At 43.7% G+C, this 21198-nt stretch overlaps 1 protein-coding gene across 1 annotated transcript in view; it reads right to left on the reverse strand.

The window, feature by feature from the left end:
* The window catches only part of SHROOM4 (shroom family member 4), a 208961-nt gene that overhangs the window by 19827 nt on the left and 167936 nt on the right, over positions 1–21198 (reverse strand). Inside the window, exons 4-5 of the mRNA XM_004690046.2 lie at positions 18616–21094; positions 12863–12924 (exon numbers count right to left, since the gene is read on the reverse strand). Of these exons, the coding sequence (XP_004690103.1) occupies positions 12863–12924; positions 18616–21094 (2541 nt within the window). The remainder of the gene's footprint in view (positions 1–12862; positions 12925–18615; positions 21095–21198) is intronic.

Below are 21198 nucleotides of genomic sequence, written 5' to 3' on the forward strand. Positions count from 1 at the left end.
CTCCCTGCTGTCTATGCCCTCTCTTCCCCTCTCACTTCATCGGTAATCTACAGTCTATGAAATTCAGGTGGGAATAGCAAAGTCACTAAAGAGCCTAGTTGGCCCAAGGTTCTGCATTTATGGGAAGAAGGGCCTCCTCCATGATAGTCAACAGCTTTACCACTCCCCTTTTTCTTAGGCACTGCACTGGAAACACTCTAGAGCAGAACCAGAATGAACAGTGTGCGAGAGCCGGCTCTGAATTCTAGCGAAATTTAAAAATCTGTCTCTGTAACTCAGAAGTTGCATGGCCTTGAGAAAAGTATTTCAGTTTCAGTAAAATAACTATTTTACAAAGTTGTTGTGAGGATCATCTATAAAATAGACCCTTGCAATGACACTGGATAAATGGTGAGGTGATCAATAGGTTACAGAACTGTATTTATTGTTGCAGTGCAATTCTTTCCCCGAGGACAGTGCGGACGGGTGTGCAAGGTATGTGCCCTTGCTGCTTTATGTTTAGGCCCCGATCCTCATCAGACTGCCTGCTCCCTGCTTACTGCTCAACCCTGCTCAACAGCCAAGAAGCCAGGAATCTTCAGACTCAGTAGCACAAGCCGGCCTAGCCAGGAGGGCCTAGGTAGTCAAGGATTTTGGCCCTGGGCTCATTCACTCATTCTCATCTACTAAAAAGGAGAGGCACAACCAAACAACAATAAAAAGACAGTGCAAATCAGAAACCTTATGCATGGGAGGGGGGCGGAAAGAGACCAGGGTGAGGGTGGGAAGAACACAAGGGACTATAGTGATGGTGCACAGGTGAATTGGGAGAAATTCTGTAATACCTACACCTGAGAAAAGAAAGTAAACATTGTAAAAAAATAATTAATTAGTTGAAAAAATGACAAAAAAAAAAAGCAGGAGAGGCTATCAGAAGCAAGTGTAGGCTTAAAAACAGGACCCTCCCTGGTGGTGCAGCGGGTTAAAGCACAGCATAGCACTAAGAAGCTAAAGCCACTTCAGCATGAGTTTGATCCCCGCCTTCCCGGGAGGTGACCACATGGCTCAGCAGACCTCTCCTGACCTGCCCACTGCTCCCCTCAGCAGTGTACTTCGACAGTCTGGCTGTTCTGCTCCCCACTCTGTCTCTGGTGAATCCTCTCGCCGCCCCTGCACCTCTGGCCTGTACCCCAGCTCTGTATGCACAAATAAATAAATCTTAAGAAAAAGCAACATGAAGATCAAAAGGATTAGATTGTCTGAGTTGTCTTATTTAAACACTAATCATGTCTGTCAACCTTACAGAGGTGACCTGTAGTTATAAAACTCCAGAAACAGTTGGAAGAGAAGAACATGCTCCTCTGTGGACATAGAGTTCACCAGTTCTCAGCTAGTTTTGGCCAGTTTCAGGCACTATGGCCATAAGTGGGGCACTGAGCCTAGCAAGGCACCCTGGAAACTGCTGTTCTCTGCATCAATACTCTTGCCGAAAGCACATTCCTCTCACCTACACAGCCTGTATAGGACCAGTTTGAGCCCTGAGAGGTCCCTTCCATCAGGGGAGAAGTAGGCGGGGGTCCAGAAAGGGAAACCCTACTCTTAGTGCTGGGCCAATAACTTGGGTCATTCCAAGTCTGCAACAAATTATTTCCCTGAGCCTGGTGACCAGACCAAAAGTGGGAGGCAACACTGATATAGTCCCTGCCTGCCTGACACTACTAGCTGGAGCAAAATGGTGCCTGCGAGACTTCACTGAAGTATGCCAGGCTCTAGCCAAGGATATTGGCCTCTACAGGCCTCCAGAACCCTTTCAAAGGGTTTCTCTATGCACAGAAATTTACAACTCACTTTGAGACCAAGTAAGGACTCTTTCTTCTCTGGAGTAGAGGACAAGGGATCTCATGAAGGGAATAAAGCTAAGCTTTCTAACTTCTTACTGTGTAATAGTCACTTTTTTAGGCACTTTTATGTACACACATCTAGTAATCTTCCAGTCAACTCACTGAAGTATTAAATATAATAGACACCATTATTGCTAGTTGTCAGCTAAGCATCCTGCAGACCACAAAGGGTAATTTCCGCTGCTAGTAAGAATCCAACTGGAACTTGCCTTATCTGACTTCAAGGGACAGTCCCACTGAAGCAATAACTCCTGGGGGGTAGGGGGCCAAGAGGTGCTTGTGCTATATTGACCCTCAGGTGTCGGGAAAGACTTGAGCTTCTTGCTGAGGAACAGGGAGGAAGCCTGGCAGATAGGTTTGTGAAGGGGCTTTGTTGACACCAGCAAGGAGACCATATCTCAAAAATAAAAAACACACTGCCTGCCAAGGCTTGAGCTGTTCTTTTCCTCTTGGCACAGGTTGCCTTTTCTTTTGATGAATAGGTTTTCCCCTCTTATTATAATCTTTTCTTTTTTCTTTTTCTTTTTTTTTCCCTAATAGTAATTCAAAATGAAAACCAGTATTTGCAGAGACTGAAAAATCTCCTCCTGCCTCCTCCTCAGCCCTTTTGAAGTCTTCTTGTTTGGAAATTTTATTTTTAAACTCACTACAATAGCTTGGCATTCCAGGATCTCAGCAGCAAGAGTGCACAGGTCCATCCCCTCTCCCCTTTCCCTTTCCTCAGCAGCCAAAAGATAAGACCGCTCCAAAAGAAATAGCCACTCCCAGGTTATTGCTGAAGGAAGTATTTGCAAGATTCAGAAAGTGAGACATAAGGAGGCCACACAGGGAGGGAGAAGGGCACTGAGAGCCTGTTGTTGCCACCCGTTTCTGCTTCTCAGTCTATAGAACTTCAAGGAAGGAATACTAGCCTAGCAACAACACATGCAAGTGGCAGGCCTTGCCCAGAGCCTTCTAGGCCCCTCAGGAGGCAGGTGCAAAGTATCTTTCAAAGAGATACAAGAAGCCCTTGCATACTGGGGGCTGTCCTGGGTGAAGCTTTGCTCCCTCTCTCAATGACCTCAACTTGGAATTTCCAGGAAGGTCTTTCCATTACTCCTGTGAACCTTACATTATGCCACAGACAGGGGGTAAAGGGGTGGTAATGACCACTCTTGTTTACTGAGAGTCTGTCATGTGTCCAGCACAGGGCTGAACAATTGACAGACTTGATCTCACTTAACCCATGAGATAATATCCCGGCATGGATATCCTATTCCTCATATTAGAAAGAAGGCTCCATAAGGCTAAAAAGCTGAACACAAAGAGAGTGAGTGAGTGGTCAAGAGAAAGTTCCAGCTATGGTCCATCTGACTCCAATGCCCAGGTTTTTTTCTGTATAATAGGATGCCTCTCCACTGTTCTCATGCGCTTCTCCAGAGATTCAACAATACAAGTTTTGGGGATATATAACACACTGCTGTGGCATCAGGTGGGTTTGATACCCACAAGAAGTATTGAGGATCAGGCTGGCCCAGATTACTAGCTATACTGCAGTGATTCCAAAACAAATCTGCATCAGAATCACCTGGAGGAATTATTAAAACACAGGTTGTTAGACTCCACCCCCAGAATTTCTGATGTACTAGTTGTGGGGTGGGGTAGAGAATTTTTATTTTTAACAATTTTCTAAATGATAATTGTACTGCTGAGTCTGGATCACCCTTTGAGATCACTAATCAGTGATTATCTACTAGGCTCCCAACTGACCAGTGTACCTTAATAGGTAAAAAGCCATTAAGGAAAAACTCTCAAAACAAAATGCATTGTATTTAACTAAACACATACCGCTTGTATTAAGGGGATGAGAGGATTATAAAATTAAGTAATGGGCATACTGGAGCTCCAAGATATTCTGGGAATCCTGACACTGTTTAAGGAAATTTGATGTCCCATCTTGCTGAAGTAAGGGACGGTTCAAGAGGAGAGAGAAAGTTTTGTCTTACATGTGCAGCACATATTCATGTGTTGGGTTTCAAAGACCCAGAGTACAATAGAGTAGATTTCATAGAAAAGTCATAAAGAACATGATTCTCCCCAGGACAGTCAGAAAGGTATGCTGGGTGTCCAATTCTGAATGATGATTACTATAAAGTAGTACTTTGGTGTGTATGTATTTGACATTTGAGATTTTAACCCTTTGCGAGGGACCCTGAAGATCTATAAAATGTAGTAACTGGCCATTTTGCAAAGGGTGTGAATTTCACTTGCAAGACATTACACTACCAGTTTGTAGAACAAGCTACCTGGCTGAGTAGGTATCCTTAGTCAACTGCTTGGTGCCCCTGTGGCTTGATGGGCCTCTGTTGTTGTAGTATACAGCTGCAGTAACCATGTCAGAGAAAAAATGTGCTTCTTTATGAATAACAGCACCAACTAGTGCTGATGATGAAGTGAAGAGAAACGCAGTTCTTAAGAAGAAAATTCTGAGCCAGTTAATAAAATGTTTACTGGGGTGTTTACTCACCCCAGTAAACATTTGTGGTGGTCATGACAAATTTGGAAATTCATATAGATCTAGAGATGTACCCCCTCAGAAATGTCATAGTTCCTATTGACAAAAAGGTGTGCTTGTTGTTAGATAATTCTAGCAAACCAATGTCTAGCTAATAGGCACACCTGGTAAGTAACACGGTCATTGATATGGGATTTATCCAAGCCTTTGATCTTTAAGTTTCCAAGCCTAAATCAAACCAGTGTGGGCTGATTCTTCTTCAGATTTTCTTTTTTATTATAAATTCCAGCAACTTGACATGTTTCCAAATAACACCATATGCATTCAACTGCTGCTATTTACATTTTGCCAGATGCCTTTCTTAATTTTCTTTTTGTATGGCTACTATTAGATTCAACATATGATTTAGGATTTACTCTCTTTTGATTAATATTGCAAATACCCATTTCTGTGCAAGACCCAAGATTTGTATACCTGTCACTGTTAAAGGCTATATCGTCTTCCATCATGATGCTGTATTAATTGACAAACCTTTTCCAGGATTATAAATTACATCACTGTGAACTTCTTTAAATAATTTTTTTTTGTCATTTTAAGTTATTTCCTTGAGTATCTGAACAGTTTTGTGACTCTTGTCACGTATTTTCATATTTCTAGACCATTCTATAGGAAAACTGACCCACTTCAGACTACTCCCAGAAACACATTGTTTTCTCTTAGTCTTGCCAAGACAGGGTTTTGTAATTTCTATTTATCATTCCTATTAGTTGTTGATAGTTTAATAAGCACATTGTGATGCCTTTAAGTTATTTTTATTTGCACCTTCCTAATTGCTAGAGGTTGTACTTTTCCATGCAGTCATTTTACTGCCTTGATTTCCTCAAGTGTAAATGTCCTGTTCATTTTCCTTACCTTTTATGAAGCTGAATCTGAAAGCTGACCTTCTACAGCTGCAAGCTTTCTTTATATTTTTGGACATTATCCTGTTATCAGCAATGCTGGGCCCAGACGTTGTCTTCATTCTGTTTTTTTACCTTTTTATTACATATTGTTGTACAAAGTTCCTCCCTCCCCCACCAATTTTTATATATTTGAAATTGTTTTATCCCTGATGAAGTCCTAAATTTAGCAGATACAAATTTATCTCCCATATATACCTGGAGTAAATATGCTATTTCACTATTCTGCTTTTTAAAAGTGTTTTTACAGGCCCTCCCTTGTGGCGCAGCGGGTTAAAGCACAGCACTAGGAAGCTAAAGCCACTTCCGCATGAGTTCGATTCCCTCCTGCCCCGGAGGAGATCCACATAGCCAGGCAGACCTCTCCTGGCCCGCCCGCTGTTTCCCTCAGCAGTGTACTTCGTCGATCTGCCTGTTCTGCTCCCCACTCTGTCTCTGGTGAATCCTCTCACCCTCCGCATCTCTGGCCTGTACCCCAGTTCTGTATGAATAAATAAAATAAATCTTAAAAAAAAGTGTATTACAGTGTAGTATATGTGATGTGGATCGGTGTTAATTGTTCTCCACACGAATACTTACAATACCAAACATTTATTAAAGGAATAATGATCACCTGCCTCAATTGACCTTCATTTCCAGTATGCTCTTTATTCTTTGACTAGCTTGAATATGTCTCTCAAATTTCTCTTTGAAACCCACTATCATATAGTTTTGATAACTGTCACTTTATGACAGGCTTTAAAATCTGATAGGGTAAGTCTACCATCATTAACTTTTTTAATAAACTTATTCTCTGGTGTTCTTGCCCACTTAATCTTTCAGATAAGTTTCACTATGAATTTGACAACTTCCATAAGTATCTCAGTGATTCTAATTGGCAGTATATTTATATGATAATTTGGGGGGGTATTGTGATCTTAACTATTTTAGCCCTCCCAAGTTGAAGCAAAGGATAGAAATTAATTTATTCATGTATTTATTTCTCTGATTAGAGTTTTACAAATTTCCTTGGATCAGATTTGTGTACCCAGGATTAAAGTAATACCCAAGTACTTAAATTTATTTTGTCATGCTTTTGACAAATCCTTCTGTGACTCTGAAGGTTGTATTCATAGGTGTTAAAGCCTTCCTGAAAAGCCTCCCTAATGAAATGAGATTCAGCTCTAAATTATCCATTTGATTTCACCCAATCATTAAATAGGAAATGTGCACTTGATATTCCACATCTGTTTATATTGTGGTGTGATTTTAGGCTGAGAGCTGAAACACCTGGATAGTGGTCTACCTTCACCACGTGTATGTCATAGAACCACAAAGTAATGGGCTCTGGAGTCAAGCGTCTGACCTCGGGCAAGTTATTTTAATCTGAGTCCATTTTCTCATCTGTAAAATTGGGTCCATAAATGGCAACCATGCCATGAGATCATGATAAATAATAAATAACTTTATTCATATGAAATGCATACAGCAGTTCCTGCCACATAATAAACACTTTCCAAAGCTTGGCTATTACACACTTTCTTGTTACTAATAACTAATAATAGTATAATAATACCTTTCCTGAATCTCAGTTTTCTTATCAATCAAATGGGAAAAATAAAGCTGAAGCTTAGAGGGATGTTGTAAGAATATATATATTCAAATGCAGTATACATTCCAAAAGTCTGTGCAGAGAAGAAAAATGAAAAGGCTCATAAGAGCCAATCATAGGTACAGAAAACCAAAAAATATCATCCAGAAAATAATTTCCTCAGGCTTTTATCATCACACTTATTTAGCTTTTTCTCCCTCCAGATCTACTCACCGTTTTCCCCTCCTACTAATATTAAAATATCTTTGCATTCTCTGCACACAAGCCACATAACAGTAGAGACAGACAACCAAGAGTCTAACTACCTGGAATTAAAATTCATTGCAGGCTTCCAGGAAAAGGCAGAAGCTCAAGAATGTACATTTGATTTTCCCACCCACACTTATCATATAGGTTGTGACAGAAATTACATAAAAAATTTAATAATGCGTGTGTGTGTGTGTGTGTGTGTGTGTGTGTGTCAGGTGGGGAAGGGAAGCAGAAACTCCTTTAGGATTTCTCTTCTTAAATGTCATCTCTGCCCTGACCTTTCCTAGGCCTTTTCATTTTCCTTGAGATCATAAACTGTGATCTACCACCTCCATCTTCAATGTCAATACTCTTTCCATTTCCACTGACCTCTCCTTTCTGTTTATAAACATAAACCAGTTTTCTAAACCCTGATCAAATCTTTATTTATACCAGTGGTTCTCATATTTAGCTGCATCATAATTGCCAGGAGAGACTGCTAAAACACAGATCACTGGGTCACATCCCAATTTTGGATTTAGGTCTGAGTGGGACCCTAGAATTTGCATTTATTTATTTTTTTGTTTAAGATTTATTTACTTACGCATACAGAACTGGGGGTACAGGCCAGAGGTGCAGGGGCAGTGAGAGGATTCACCAGAGACAGAGTGGGGAGCAGAACAGGCAGATTGACAAAGTACACTGCTGAGGGGAGCAGTGGGTCAAAATAGGTCTGCCATGCCATGTGGGTCAGCTCCCTGGCCAGGGATCAAACTTGTGCTGCAGTGGCTTTGGAAAGCTTCATAATGTGGTACTTTAACCCATTGTGCCACCAGGGAGAGCCCCATTTCTTCTTTTTGCTCCCCTCTTATAGACCATATGTCACCTAGTTTCTATGCCCACCATTTTACTTAGTTTGCTCTCTTGGTGGCCAGTTGTGATCCTCAACTGTCTAAACCAGTAACAGTTGTGTCCTTACTTGCTGGGAGGGTATGCTGACTACTTCTCCTACCAGTTGCCCCTTCACTTTCCTTCGCTGTCTCTTCCTCACCCTGCCCTCTGACAGTAGGAACCACAAGCCTTCTCCAAATAATTCACTGTCTCCCTCAGTAACTCCAGGTTCAGCCCGTCCCAATTCAAATTTCTCCACCAAACCAGCTCCTCTGCTCACATCCCCAGCTATATCCATGACTTTCGCCAAGTGCTTGTGGGCTCAGAGTTACTTTTAACTTCTTTCTTTCCCAAGTTTCAGTCACCAAGTTCTCTCTACTTCCCCCTACCCCAAGGTGTTGTGCATCTATGAGCAAAAAATCTAAACAGACTATTCATATGAGAAGCAGTTCAAATGTGAACTACACACATGATACATTCAAACAAGAACAATCAAAACAAGCAAATTCATTTGTAATAGTTATCATTTTCCCCTGTCACATTAGATAAAAAAAATGTCTCTTCATGACAAAATTGGGGGAGGGGGATTTTGCTATCCTCATGTATTCCTAACAGCAGTGTAACATGCCTCCTAGAAAAGCAGTTTGGTGAAATCTGTCAAGAACAATGTGAATGTTCATATTATTTTGGCTAGTAATCCCAACTCCAGATAATTGTTTTAATGAGATAATTCAAAATGAGAAAAAGGTTATAGCTACTAAAATTTTTCTGCGGCATTACTTTATAATAGTAAGAAATTGAAAACAATCTAATTATCCAACAATTTGGATATGATTAGAGCACATTAAGCCGTTGAAATATTATGCAGCCATTAAATGTTGTAACTATTGCAGAAGCCTGTATGGCAACATGAAAAAATGTTTGCCAAGTAACGTTTAGTGGGAACAAAAGAATCAGGATACACAGAATCACACCTACATAGTTAATACAGCCGTGCCCCCAAAATCTCTACACTTGTAGATAAAATGAAGCAAAGAGATGAAAACAATCAGGGTGTTACAGTGGTAGGAATAAGGCTATTTTTTCCTGATTTTAATTTCCTATAATTTTGCTTACACAATGAACAAACAGCCCCCTCTTCCCTGCAATATCATACAGATGCATCTATCCCTTCTGCTTCATTCCTATTGCACCCCCACTTTCCCCATCCGGGGCCACACTCTTCCATGCCTGAATCACTGTCCCTAACTAGGCTTCCTTTAAACTATCTAGACTGCGAATATTGCCAAGTCACCTAAAATACCATATTTATCTTGTCACTTACCTGCCCAATAACCTTTATCACTCCCATGTTCCTCTGTAGTTTATATGGCCTGGTAGCCCAGCCTACTACTTCATTCACTCTCTTTCTCTACTATCACTGTTACTGTCGCTGCTGCTGCTGCCCTCTTGCTCTTCTTACCCTCCTCCTTCTCATCATCATAACCATCATTTACACTAGGTTTTGTTCTAAATAATTTCCATATATTAACTCATTTAACCTGTACAACAACCACAGAAGGTAGGTACTCTTCTACTCTGTTTTACAAATGAGGCATCTGATGGGTCCGGGTGAAAGAGAAAGAAATGGTGATAAACAGGTGGGGTAGGAGGAAGCCGCTTGCTAAACTCATACAGCTAGACAAGAAAATGTGGATTTGAGGAGCCTCCCTGGTGGCTCAGCAGGTTAAAGCGCAGTACTATGAAACCATTCCCCACCACTGCTGCACAGGTTCGCTTCCCAGCCCTGGAGATGATCCACATGGCGCAGCAGACCTCTCCTGACCTGCCAGCTGCTCCCCTCAGCAGTGTACTTCCTCAGTTGGCCTGTTTGCCCCCCCACCCCCCCTTTTCTGGTGAATCCTCTCACCCCCTGCACCTCCGGCCTGTACCACAGTTTTTTATGCATAAAATAATTAATTAATTAAAAAAGGTATATGGCTTTGAATGCTGGCAGCCTGATTCAAAGGCCAGAACTCTTAACCAGTGGGGATTATTCCTATAACACAGTCTGTTTAGTTTCCCTTTGACCTTTTCTGCCTTTTCCCAGCCTCCATTTTTCTTACCCACCAATGAATACAAAGAGGGCACAATAATATTTATCACCCCTTATGGCTCCTAACCATGTGCCAACCACTTATTTAAATCTTGCATTTAACACTTTTCATTTGTAACAACTCGCCTTAGTATATAAAAGCTGGGTTCAGTCCTGGCTTTTATCTTTAGTAGTTCTTGGGTTCTTTATCTGAGTCAGTGGTTCTCAAAGGCAGTGATCCAAAGACCACCTGCCTCAGTATCACCCAGGGAGATTGTTAGAAATGCAGTCTTGTGCCCCGCTCCCCATCGACTGAATCACAGTCTTTGGGGGATGTGGTTGGACCAACCCTCCAGGTGTTTCTAATGTACACTCAAGCCTGAGACCCACTGCTCTAGTTATAACAATGCCACCTGACACCCGGGGTACAACATAACATAACGGGCCCACCCTGGTGATGAGCAGGTTAAAGCGCAGCATTGTAAGCTAGCAGCTGCTTCAGTGCGAGTTCGATCCCCAGTCCAGGAGCTGACCCACATGGACCCGCAGACCTCTCCTGACCCACCCGCTGCTCCCCTCAGCAGTGTACTTAGTCAATCAGCCTGTTCTGCTCCCCACTATGTCTCTGGTGAATCCACTCACCAGCCCTGCACCTCTGCAATGTACCCTAGTTCTGTATTCATAAAAAATAAATCTAAAAGAAAATTGCATAATATGTGTAACTTAGCTTGTGGCCCATAGCTTACTTTTGTGAATGTCAATTTATTATTACTGTTATTTAACTGTGTGTGGGTTAGACTTCCTTGCTTATGCTGTGAGTGTGTAGGCATTATTCTTCCAGATGTTCATTCTGTAATATTCTCTGCCTGCCCACTAGGTTTTGAATGAAATCCTCTGATTTCACTGGCTGATTGGTGAAAGAACCATTTCAGAGAAGCACCATAGTGAAAGGCTGCCTGGGCCAGTCAATTAGTAGTTCTGAAACTTAAGGTGAAGATTTATCTCTGTGTACTTCTATTTCCCCTACATCAAATGGAGTGTCTAGTAGTACCCACCCCTTAAGGTTTTGGTGAAGTGCTCTGAATGGTGCCTAGAACAGAGCACTGTTCTAAAGAAATGGTAGTTAGCATTTTAATATTAGAGTCATTTCACCCACTCAATGGTGGAGGAGGTTCTGTTTCTTCATTTGACAAGCAAATGACAAGTGCCTCTTGAACAACTCCTCTGTGCCACAGAGATGAAGTCTCTGACTAAAGTGTGGTCTTCTTTTAAAGGTCCCATTCAGATATGGGGCACTCAGCAGACCCACTAGACTGAAATGATTTTTCCAAGGATATGTTACAAGTCAGTCCAAGGTAGGGTTGTCAAGGCCAGTCACAGTGTCCCACAGTATCCCCCACCGGGCTTTAGACCTCTGAGTGACACCCCGTGGAGGGCTTTATTAGGGATCCTAACAGAAGCATAAACTTTGGACCCAAACAAACCTGGGTCCCTATCTTGACCCTATCATCATTCACTAGCTGTGTAAACCCAGGTTAGTTATATAACCTGGTGAACCTAATTTAGGAAATAGGCAGTATAATCATCCGAGGTGGAGAATAAACAAGTTGTAGGTGTTAAAATAGCCTGCCCAGTGCCTGAAGTGTAGTAGATCATTAATAAATGTTGGGTTCTTCCCTTGTCAACCAGAAATAAAATGAAAGTTTCCTAGACTCTGAAGTCAAAAGAAACCCACATTATTCCTGCCTATGCCACCAAAACACACACTAATGGGGACCCCCCCCAAAGAACTGTGGACTCATAAGGGGTCAGGAGGCCCTGATTCTGGTCCTCTCCCTTGGTGCCCCCCAGAGGCACAGCTTCTTCTTTGCCCCTGCTTCATTCCTAGAGTTTGAGTTAAAAAATTAACACAATTCAGGGGCCTCTGCATAATATGTCCCGGAGAAGGAGTGACTGCAAAAGTATATCAGGTTGTTTCATGAAAGAGGTTCCCGCCAGGCAGATAGGGAGAGGCCGAGAGAAGGTAACTGCTGCTTCACAGTCACCGCGGCAGGCAAGCGCATCTCCCGGGCACATGCGTGCTGGGCTCCATGGCCTGCGCTACTAGAGCAGATGCTCCACTCTCGGCATTTTTATCCCTCGTGGCTGTGCTCACGCAACTCTTTCCCCTTTTGCCTCAGCAAATTGTGCCACTTGTCAAAGTGCCCTTACTGTCTGCCTTCTTTTAACCCACCATTAGCATCATCTGCTCCTTTGCTTTTAATGAGTAAACCTTAAACTGTGCACAAGCTCTAGATAAAGGCAGGTGGCAGAACTCAAAAAACAAGCACCTCCAACAGCTCTGAGACAAGGGCACAGCAGTGCTGGTCGATCTTACCTGCTCTCTGCCCTGTCTACCTGTGCAGGCGCTGCTGGGAAAGCAGTCTTAGCTCACGCCTTCTCAGTTAGGTATGTGGCATGGTCTAGTGGTCATGTCTTTGTGCCTGGGCAGGCCTGCCGCGGGTCTGATAGCTAATGGCACAGTGTCCCACAACTGCCTGATGACACATACCCCAGATGTCCTAGTTCTCAATTTGGTTTGTCGCCCAGCTGTCTGAAGCCAGGCTGGATTACAGCTATGGCATCAAACCCTTGGTATAGACACCGGATCGCTTTCCTCAAAAGAAACTAAACAGAAGACCTTACCAATTTCTATAAAAGCTTCAGAGGCACCAACTCACCCCAGCTCCCTGAGTGGGCACTTACCTCCCTGACTGGCTGGACTTCCTGTTTCCTGTTATTGGTTTCCATTTGTCCCCAGGAAATTCCTGCAAAGCAAAATTCTGATAAGTTAGGGAGCTCAGAAGCAGCCAGGTATCTAGATGGCCTTAAAAATGTGAAGAGGTCAGAAGTCTGTCCTCAGCCAGGCCACCAAGCTGGATCCTTCTAGTTCTTCACACAGGCTAGAGAAGTGTCCCCGGAGGTCTGCCTTTCTACCACAAGGCTGCGGGGCAGCTGAAGGTATGCAGAGCAGGGGCCTCAGGGACTTGGACAGTGTGGTCTAGAAACTGTTTCCCTCTCTGAAACACTTCCTTCCCAAACCACGGTAAAAACCAGTTTAGCATGTTTGCTGACCGCTCTGGCTCTTGCAAAGGAGGTCTTTTGTTGTTCTGCCAGATGAACCTGCTTCACTGCACTTGTTTCTTCCAACACAGAAAGCGTCTTCTTGGAAGACGGCCCTCGAGGGGATTCTGAGGCCTAAAGCTCCCGCTGTGGCAACATTCTCTGGGGTGCAGCAGGTGGAAAGGACTATGCCAGCACTCCCTATGGACTGCAGCACCCCTCGTACTCCTCCCAGATCCATGGCTGGGGGCGGAGGCAGGCGAATCTCTGGCAAGTTCTCCATCTTACAAGATTCTTTACTCTAGCATTTTTCCCTTAAGGACTTTGCCCCAACAACTCTTTTTGTTTCACTCTAGCCCACGTCATGTGTGACATTTGTAAAAATGTCCCCACCTTCCTATTCTAGCTTCAAGCTTACCCAACTTGCCTTTGACATTCCCCAGAACTCTCTACTGGTGACTTGGAGCATAGCTCAAAGGAAATGCATCATTTTTTCCTAAACATCACCGATCTTCCAAGTTCCCTCTTTCTTCAGTGCACTTACTGGATACAGTCAAAGCTTTATTACCATCTTTCCAGTAGGCCTCCCTCTTGGGGCTAAAATACATGATGTCTGCCACATGGGCTAAGACACTTTTTAGCTAAGTCACTGGAGAGAAATTGTGTTACCATCCGGAACCTCAGTTTCCTATCTGGCAAATAAAGCTTGTGCCATCTACCCTTGTTGAGGTCACAGTAGTGAGGCTGAAGAGAGGGCATAGAGAGAATGCCTACTACGATGCCCAGCACACAGGAGGTGCTAGATGTTAGCGAGTAGACATAACATGAGCTTCCGTTCCCAGCTCCTGCTCTCTCTGGGCCGGAGCTCGCCCTGTGTATGTTAGAGAAGTGCTCACCACGTGTTCTCAGCCTCTGCCTCGACACCCTCCTGAGCTGTCTCTGGCCTGAAAGACATTATTACTTGCTCAGCCACCATGGAGGCCAGGATTTCCTGCCCAAGCCCTGTCTAGCCCTGTGGAAGTGCTCAGTAAGTAGCAGTAGCCAAACCAAACAAAGCCCTGTGGCAAATCCCAACCTCCTTCCCAGGACACGGAAGCACCTTACCTTTTTACCTGGTTCATTTAGGTTGCTGTAAATCGTCTGCACTCTCGAACCCAAGAGACAGTTATTTCCATAGCTTGCTGCACGTGGGGATTGTGATGGGAACTGGCTACCCCAGTGTAAGTTATTCTCCTGGAAAGTCTCTTTCATACCAGAGAGGGCCTGGGTTTTGCAGTGGGCTTACAGACAGCCACTCTGGCACAGTTAAGCACTTGGCCTCTGCAGCTAGATTACATGGACCCGAGTCTCAAGCCTGCCTTCACTTGCTATATGACCTCAGGCAAACACCCCAACTTTTCTTTATCTCATTTGCCCCAACTATGTAGCAGTAGTTGGTAATGCCAGATACTCTCTGAGGACTAAATGGCTGACACCTATAAAGGACCTAGAAAACTATGAGGTCACAACAGACACTAACATTTTAGTTATTAAGATGTTGTTTGACTCCAGGCTTTGTCACTTTCTAGAGATAGGACCTCACTCTGCCTTAGCTCCCTCAGCTATAAACAGGGGATCCTGTCATCCATGATCTCACAACTGCTAAATGATACTATTATTACCATGTTGTGCAAAACGAACTGGAACGACCTATGAGGGGTATGAGTTTGTGCCGGCATGCTGGTTTTGGTCCTCACAGCTTCCAAGGGCCATAGGCACAGGATCTCAGCTCTAGCTCAGGCAGCCACCACCCCACCTACCTTCTTTATCTGAGCTGGGGTGTCCAAACCCATCTTGTGGGTTGTCTGAGGTGAGGATGTGGTGTTCAGGTGGCAGGGCATAAAATGGGCATGAAGTGGTCCCTAGACTGCATGTCTTAAGGTCTGGGGCCTAGCAAGGCTGTCTTGTCTTGTGACATGCATTGGGGGGCCCCATGTGTCTCCACAGAGAGCACAGGAGTGGAGCAGGCATACGCTGCTGCCAAGCCCTCCTGCACACTGTGCCTCCCTCTCTCACACAGTGGCTTGCTGAGCTGACACGTCTGTAGCTCTCATGTATACCCTCACCCCAACTTCTGTCTTTTTTCTATATTGTCTCCCCTTACTTTAAGAGATAATAACTCACACTTGTAAGGTGAGTACTATCTTGTAGTCACTGTTCATTTAATCCTCACAACCAACTTATAAAGTACATACTGCTATTACCCCTATTTTTTAGATGGGGAAACTTAGGAATTTGGACCCTGACAGTCTGGTTCCAGCATCAGTGACCCTAAACTGTTATTTTATATTTTATCTCATTTTTTCAACATCTTATTATTAATATCTTCAAACACATAAATTGAACAATTTTATAATCAACACCTACATATCTACCACCTAGATTGTGAATTTAATATTTTACTATATTTGCCTTATTGCATATCTGTCGACTACTCTACCTATCCACCAAGCTATCTAAAGGTTTTGATTCATTTTAAAGGAAATTACAAACAACTTTATCCACATTAAACTGCTGCACTCTTTATAATAGCCAAGCTATGGAAACAACCTAAGTGTCCCAAAACAGATGACTGGATCAAGATGACACACACACACAATAGGATGCTACTCAGTGATCAAAAAATATGAGTTCATGTCATTTGTGGCAACATGGATGGAACTAGAAGGGATTCTGCTCAGTGACATAAGTCAGAAGGAGAAAGATAAATACTGGGTGGTGTCACTTATACGTAGAATATGGAAAGACTGAACAAAGAGTCAAAGAGAAACATTAAAACTCACTGTTGAAAGCTAACCATAGACCTGAGGCCTCTATCTGAGGCAGCGGAAGGGGCAGAGAAGGCTGAGACTGGGGCAGGGAGCGAGCAGAGTGGACTATGGTAGAGGACTATAGGTGCTGTGGTGGTGGGGAGTGCTATGGTGACTGCACCTGGGCAGGGAGAGTGGCAGAATTTTAAACAGCCTAAATATTAACAAGGCTGTAAAACAGTGGTACTTCATTAAAAATATAAAAAAAATGATAACTTAAAGGAGACAGATTTCATTGACAAACTCAAAGCTCATTCAAGAAGAAATAGATTATCTTAATGACTAAAGCTATTAAAGAAATTGAATTTGCAAGAATTGGTAATTAAAATTATTTCTAGAAAGAAAGCTCAGGTCCAGATGACTTCAATGATGAGTTCTACAGACATTTATGGGAAAAATAATATCAATTCTACACAAAATCATGCTAAAAAATAGAAGAGAAGGGACTGACTGCCTCCCAACTCATTTGTAAAGCCAGCAACTTAGTATGAAAACCAGATAAGTATATTTCAAGGAAAGTGCAAACTGAAATCTTTGACCAACAGAGACAAAAAAAACCTTCACGAAATATAATCGAATTCAATCTAGTAGCATCAAAATGATAATATATCATGACCGATGAGATTTATCCTGGCAAGGTTAGGCTGGTTCTTATTTCAAAAACCAATCAATGTAATTTAGCATATCAATAGAATAAAAGGGAAAAATTAGAGGACTATCTCAATTAAATCAAGAAATATTCCTGATAAAAGTTCATAGTAAACTAGGAACATAGGAGACCCTCTTCAGGCTGGTCAGGAATATCTGCAAAAACCTAAAGGGAATATCAAATCCAATAGTTAATGGACAGGAAAAAGCTCTCTGCTCTTACTGCTTCTACTAAAATTATCCATCCTTACCACCTATACTAAGTATTGTTTTAGAGGTTCCAAACAGTGAGATAAGGACCTCCTATCCTCTTGGGAAAGCATACACAGTGGAAAGAAAGACAATGTTCTATGTAAAAAATCTAAAAATCTGCCACATAGCTACTCGAACTAATAAATCACATTGGTAAGGTTGCAGGATAGAAGGCACATATAAGAATAAAGTTAACTGCCTATGGTGATGGGAGGTGGGGAGAGTAAACACTGTTATAAAATAAACAATAATGTAAATAGATATATAAAAAATAAAAGTAAATCAATTGCACTTCTGTGTAACCATAACAAAGAATTTTAGCTTAACATTAAGAAAACAATAGTATTTATATTTGTATCAAAACCATGAAATCTTAGAAACATATATAGCAAAATATATGTAACATTTGTATGGTGAGATTTTTAAAAAATAAGGTGTATATACCAACATACTTCAAACATTTCAGCATATCTCTCATTAAGTAAAGTTCAATATTTGTGTACAGTATTTTAGGCAAAAATTACTTCCACTGAAATGCACAAATATTACCTTTGTGGAGTTCTGATGTGTCTATACTTTGGTAACCCTAACTCTTTTCAAGATACAGATCACTGTCATCCATCACCCAATAAAATTTCCTCAGGCCCTTTCTTAACCAGTCTTGGTACCACCTCCCATAAGCCACTACTCTTGAATTTTTTCCATAGAATAATTGTTTTAGAGCTTCACATAAAGGAAAGCAAGGCGTGGTGGAGTTTGCACTCTTTTGGGTAGCCTGCTTCCACACTCAAGTTTCCTTTAATCAGACAACATGTGTTGAGCGATTTTATACACTAAGTCACTCAGAAGCTTCTGCCTGTTTAACATAGACTCCACACAAGAATTCACTTCTGGTTTGGCTGCAACAGCCAGAAGGTGACACTAGGGAAACCACGAGGAAGGAATCTGGCAGTCAACTGATAAAGATGGGGTGAGGGGTCCTCCTAAAACAGCCCTGGGAGATGGTGGTAAGCCTCTATTAGTATGGTAGGTTGTAACCAGGTTGCAGCATCTGCCAATCTAGGCCTGAGTTCTCAGACAAAGGTGGGGAGGATTTATCATTTAGAAAACTGGACAAATCAGAACTCTGAAAGCAAAACCTGGGAGACATTGGGAAATATGGCAACTCCAAAATTAACCAGAATTAGAAGGGAATAAGTATTATTTTCAGTCAGGTACTGGGTTTGGCACTTTACATACAAAAATCTCAATTTTATTCTCACAACTAATCTATGAGGCAACCAACCACTATTTTCTTCCACTTTACTGATGAGGTGATAAGACTTTTCTTAGTAATGGCCATTTTATGAGGTAAAAATGCCCCCCCCCATTAAACATCATGTAACTGCAAATTTAAGTGGTGAATGATTTGCATAAGGTCACTTAGATACCAATCACACAGACAGGATATGCATTTCAGTTCTGTCTATTTTCATCTAACCCTAAAGATGAGGTAACTGCAATTTTGGTATCTAAATGTTTTGCCCAAGGTAGAGCAGGGTTGTACACTTTTAAAGAACGATAACTTACATCTTGAAAAGACTGACCTCGTTTTCTCCTCACAAAGGGAATAATGAAGCTCGCCCATTGTAAGAACCAAGGCCTCACCTGCACTGCTGGCTTCCTGGGTTTCCAAGTGTTGCCCGGTGCCAAGCTGCTGTCCTCGAGGGGACTGTGTTGAGGATTATGATAACAAGCTGAGCACCGGATACATTGATGGTGGTGGCACCGACAATTGTAGCAGTTTGGCATTATATTTCTCTTTCGCAAAGCAGGGCAGATTTCCCCAGAACAATAAATGCAGGGGTCATGGACTACAGCTCCCTGGACACTACAGGAGTAAGAGCAGATCCTGTGGTAATCAAAATCACCACAGTGCAGTGGCTTACAACACATGGGTTGCTCTAGACCTTTGCTTGCAAAACATTCTGTGTAAGTGGGAGTTTCTGACTGAGGGGGTGACATGGAATGGTATGAGTGGCTTGTAGCGTGATATGGTTGGTCTGTAGAATGATACGACTCATCCATGGGGTGGCGCCTCACTTCCCTATAGCTGGAGCTCATTGGCTGGAAGTTTTGGCCCATGGCTTTTGGTTTCTGGGTAAAAGTCTTGTGAGTGGTTAAACCTGGCAAGTGAGACGTAGATAAAGATTTGCTACTCTCTTCAAAGAACTTTCGTCTGTCTTCAAAAGGCAAGAGGATGGCCTCTTCCCCAGCTTGGGCTGTTGAAGCTGTCAATTCCTTGTTGCCACCCAGGCTGGAAAGCCCTTCTGTGGCTACTGCCACATGGGGCTGCAGGTTGTGCTCTGGAGACCATCTCCAATGACCACCCCGGACTCCACCATGAACACCTGTTTTCTCTGAGTCTGAGGAGGGTGGGTCCGAAGATTTCCACCAGGAGTTCAGGCCCAAAGAGGTCGGGCCAGGACTCTGGGCAGGGCCTACTTGTCCCCCCAAGCCTGTCCTAGGGTCATGAATCTCAGGGGTGTGACTGAGGCACTCTGAAGACCTAGCCCTGAGTATCATGCTCTTGTTGAAGGCTTTATCTCTGGGGCTAGGTGGTTTTTTATATGAAGATAGAAGAGATGATTTAGAGGCAGGGAGTGGCGGACTTTCTGGTGGCTCCTCGGCTTCTTCCACAGGCTCCTTAGTGTCACAAAGCAAGGGACTCTTGCTTTTCTGGAGCTGGGCCTTCCTCCTCTGAATTTCATTACGTAGATTGGTAGCAAAACGCTCACTCTTCCGCCGGTTGTGGATTGAACGGCCCCGTGTCCCTCCATTTCGCTTCCCACCCACCTGACCATACCCCTTGGGCTCATCATTCCCTTCTTCAGTTGCTTCTGAGCCACCAGCTACTCTGATGACTGAAGAACAGTTCCTGGTTTGTTGAACAAGGGAGTCAGAGGTGGAGGGCTGCTGGCTGGCCAATTCGCTACCTACTCGGCTTGTTCTGTTTGGGTCCAGAAAACCTCTTTCTGTAGGGTGTCCATCAACTTTACTATGTGGGGAGCTGCCTGGACTCAGGTGCCCTGAACTCAAAGGTCTATCGTCCACTGGCCTGCTCTTTCTCTCTTTGTTGGGCTGGTCCTGGGCACTCCTTGCAGGGGGACATGGGCTTTTCTTCCCCATATGGCTGCTATGCAGAGGGGACAGAGTCCACTCATGTCCATCCTGCCCAGCTGGGGGCTCCATTCCCTTGCCATCCCTGGTCTCAAGGTGCATGCGTTGTAAGTGGGCTGCCAGCAGCTGTTCAGGGGCACTGTGGCGATGCCCCGTGGGTCCTGTGAGGTGTGAAGGGCTTCCAAAGGAAGAAGCTTTCACTAGCTTGGCTGGAGCCTTGTTGAGTGAGCTGGAATCTGTGCTGGAAGTTGTGTCATATGCTTTTGGGAACCCAATACCTTTGGTTGAAGCCTCCAGCATTAGATGCTCAGAGTCCTCCTGGCTGGACTTAGGAGGCTGGCTGAGCTCACAGTTCTGATGGCCTTCACTGGTCACTTTGTCTTGCCCACTGAGGCAGCAGAGCCGGTTAGGGATCCTTGGGGATAGAACAGTCTCTAAGCTTGGCTTCTCCTGCTGCAATGAGTCCGCAGGCTCAGAAGTCCTACGCTGCTCTCCATTGAGGAGTTGGGCTCTGGAGGCTTGAAGGCTGTCTCGTCTCACTGGAGGTTGTGGTGGACCCCTGGTGGCCTTGGCAGGCCCCGAGTGGTGGCTTTCCTGTGGGCAGGATGACATCTCAGAGCCGGGAGTCAGGTGGCCCCCACTGGTGCGCTGGCTACCTCCTGAAGTCTCGGCCACATTAGGCCGGCCACTGGGGGCCTTAGTTGGCCCTGGGCTTTGCATGATGCAGTCTGCAGAGGCTGGCTCCTCTGGCCTGAGGGAAAGGGCACAGTCAGAGGCATTTGAGCTGGCAGAGAAGGAACTGTAGGCTGAGTCACGCTGGTTGGGGTACACGTTCTGGTCAATGGGCAAGAGGTGGCCCTCATAGGTGGCTTGGCCTGGTTGCTCCAGGCTCTCCATGCTGCCAATGGAGCTGCTTTTCTCAGTGCTGCAGTGCCGGGAAAGTGGACACCACTGCACACACACGTCACTACAAGACACAGGGCATACTGGTTAGTTAGCTAAATTACCAGATCCCCTTCCCACCTTGGGTGGCCCTGTCATGGGAGAAGGCAGGATAAACCAGAGGCACCC

The sequence above is a fragment of the Condylura cristata genome, unplaced genomic scaffold, assembly GCF_000260355.1.
Source record: "Condylura cristata isolate star-nosed mole 26May11 unplaced genomic scaffold, ConCri1.0 scaffold00027, whole genome shotgun sequence".
NCBI classification, from domain to species: Eukaryota; Metazoa; Chordata; class Mammalia; order Eulipotyphla; family Talpidae; genus Condylura; species Condylura cristata.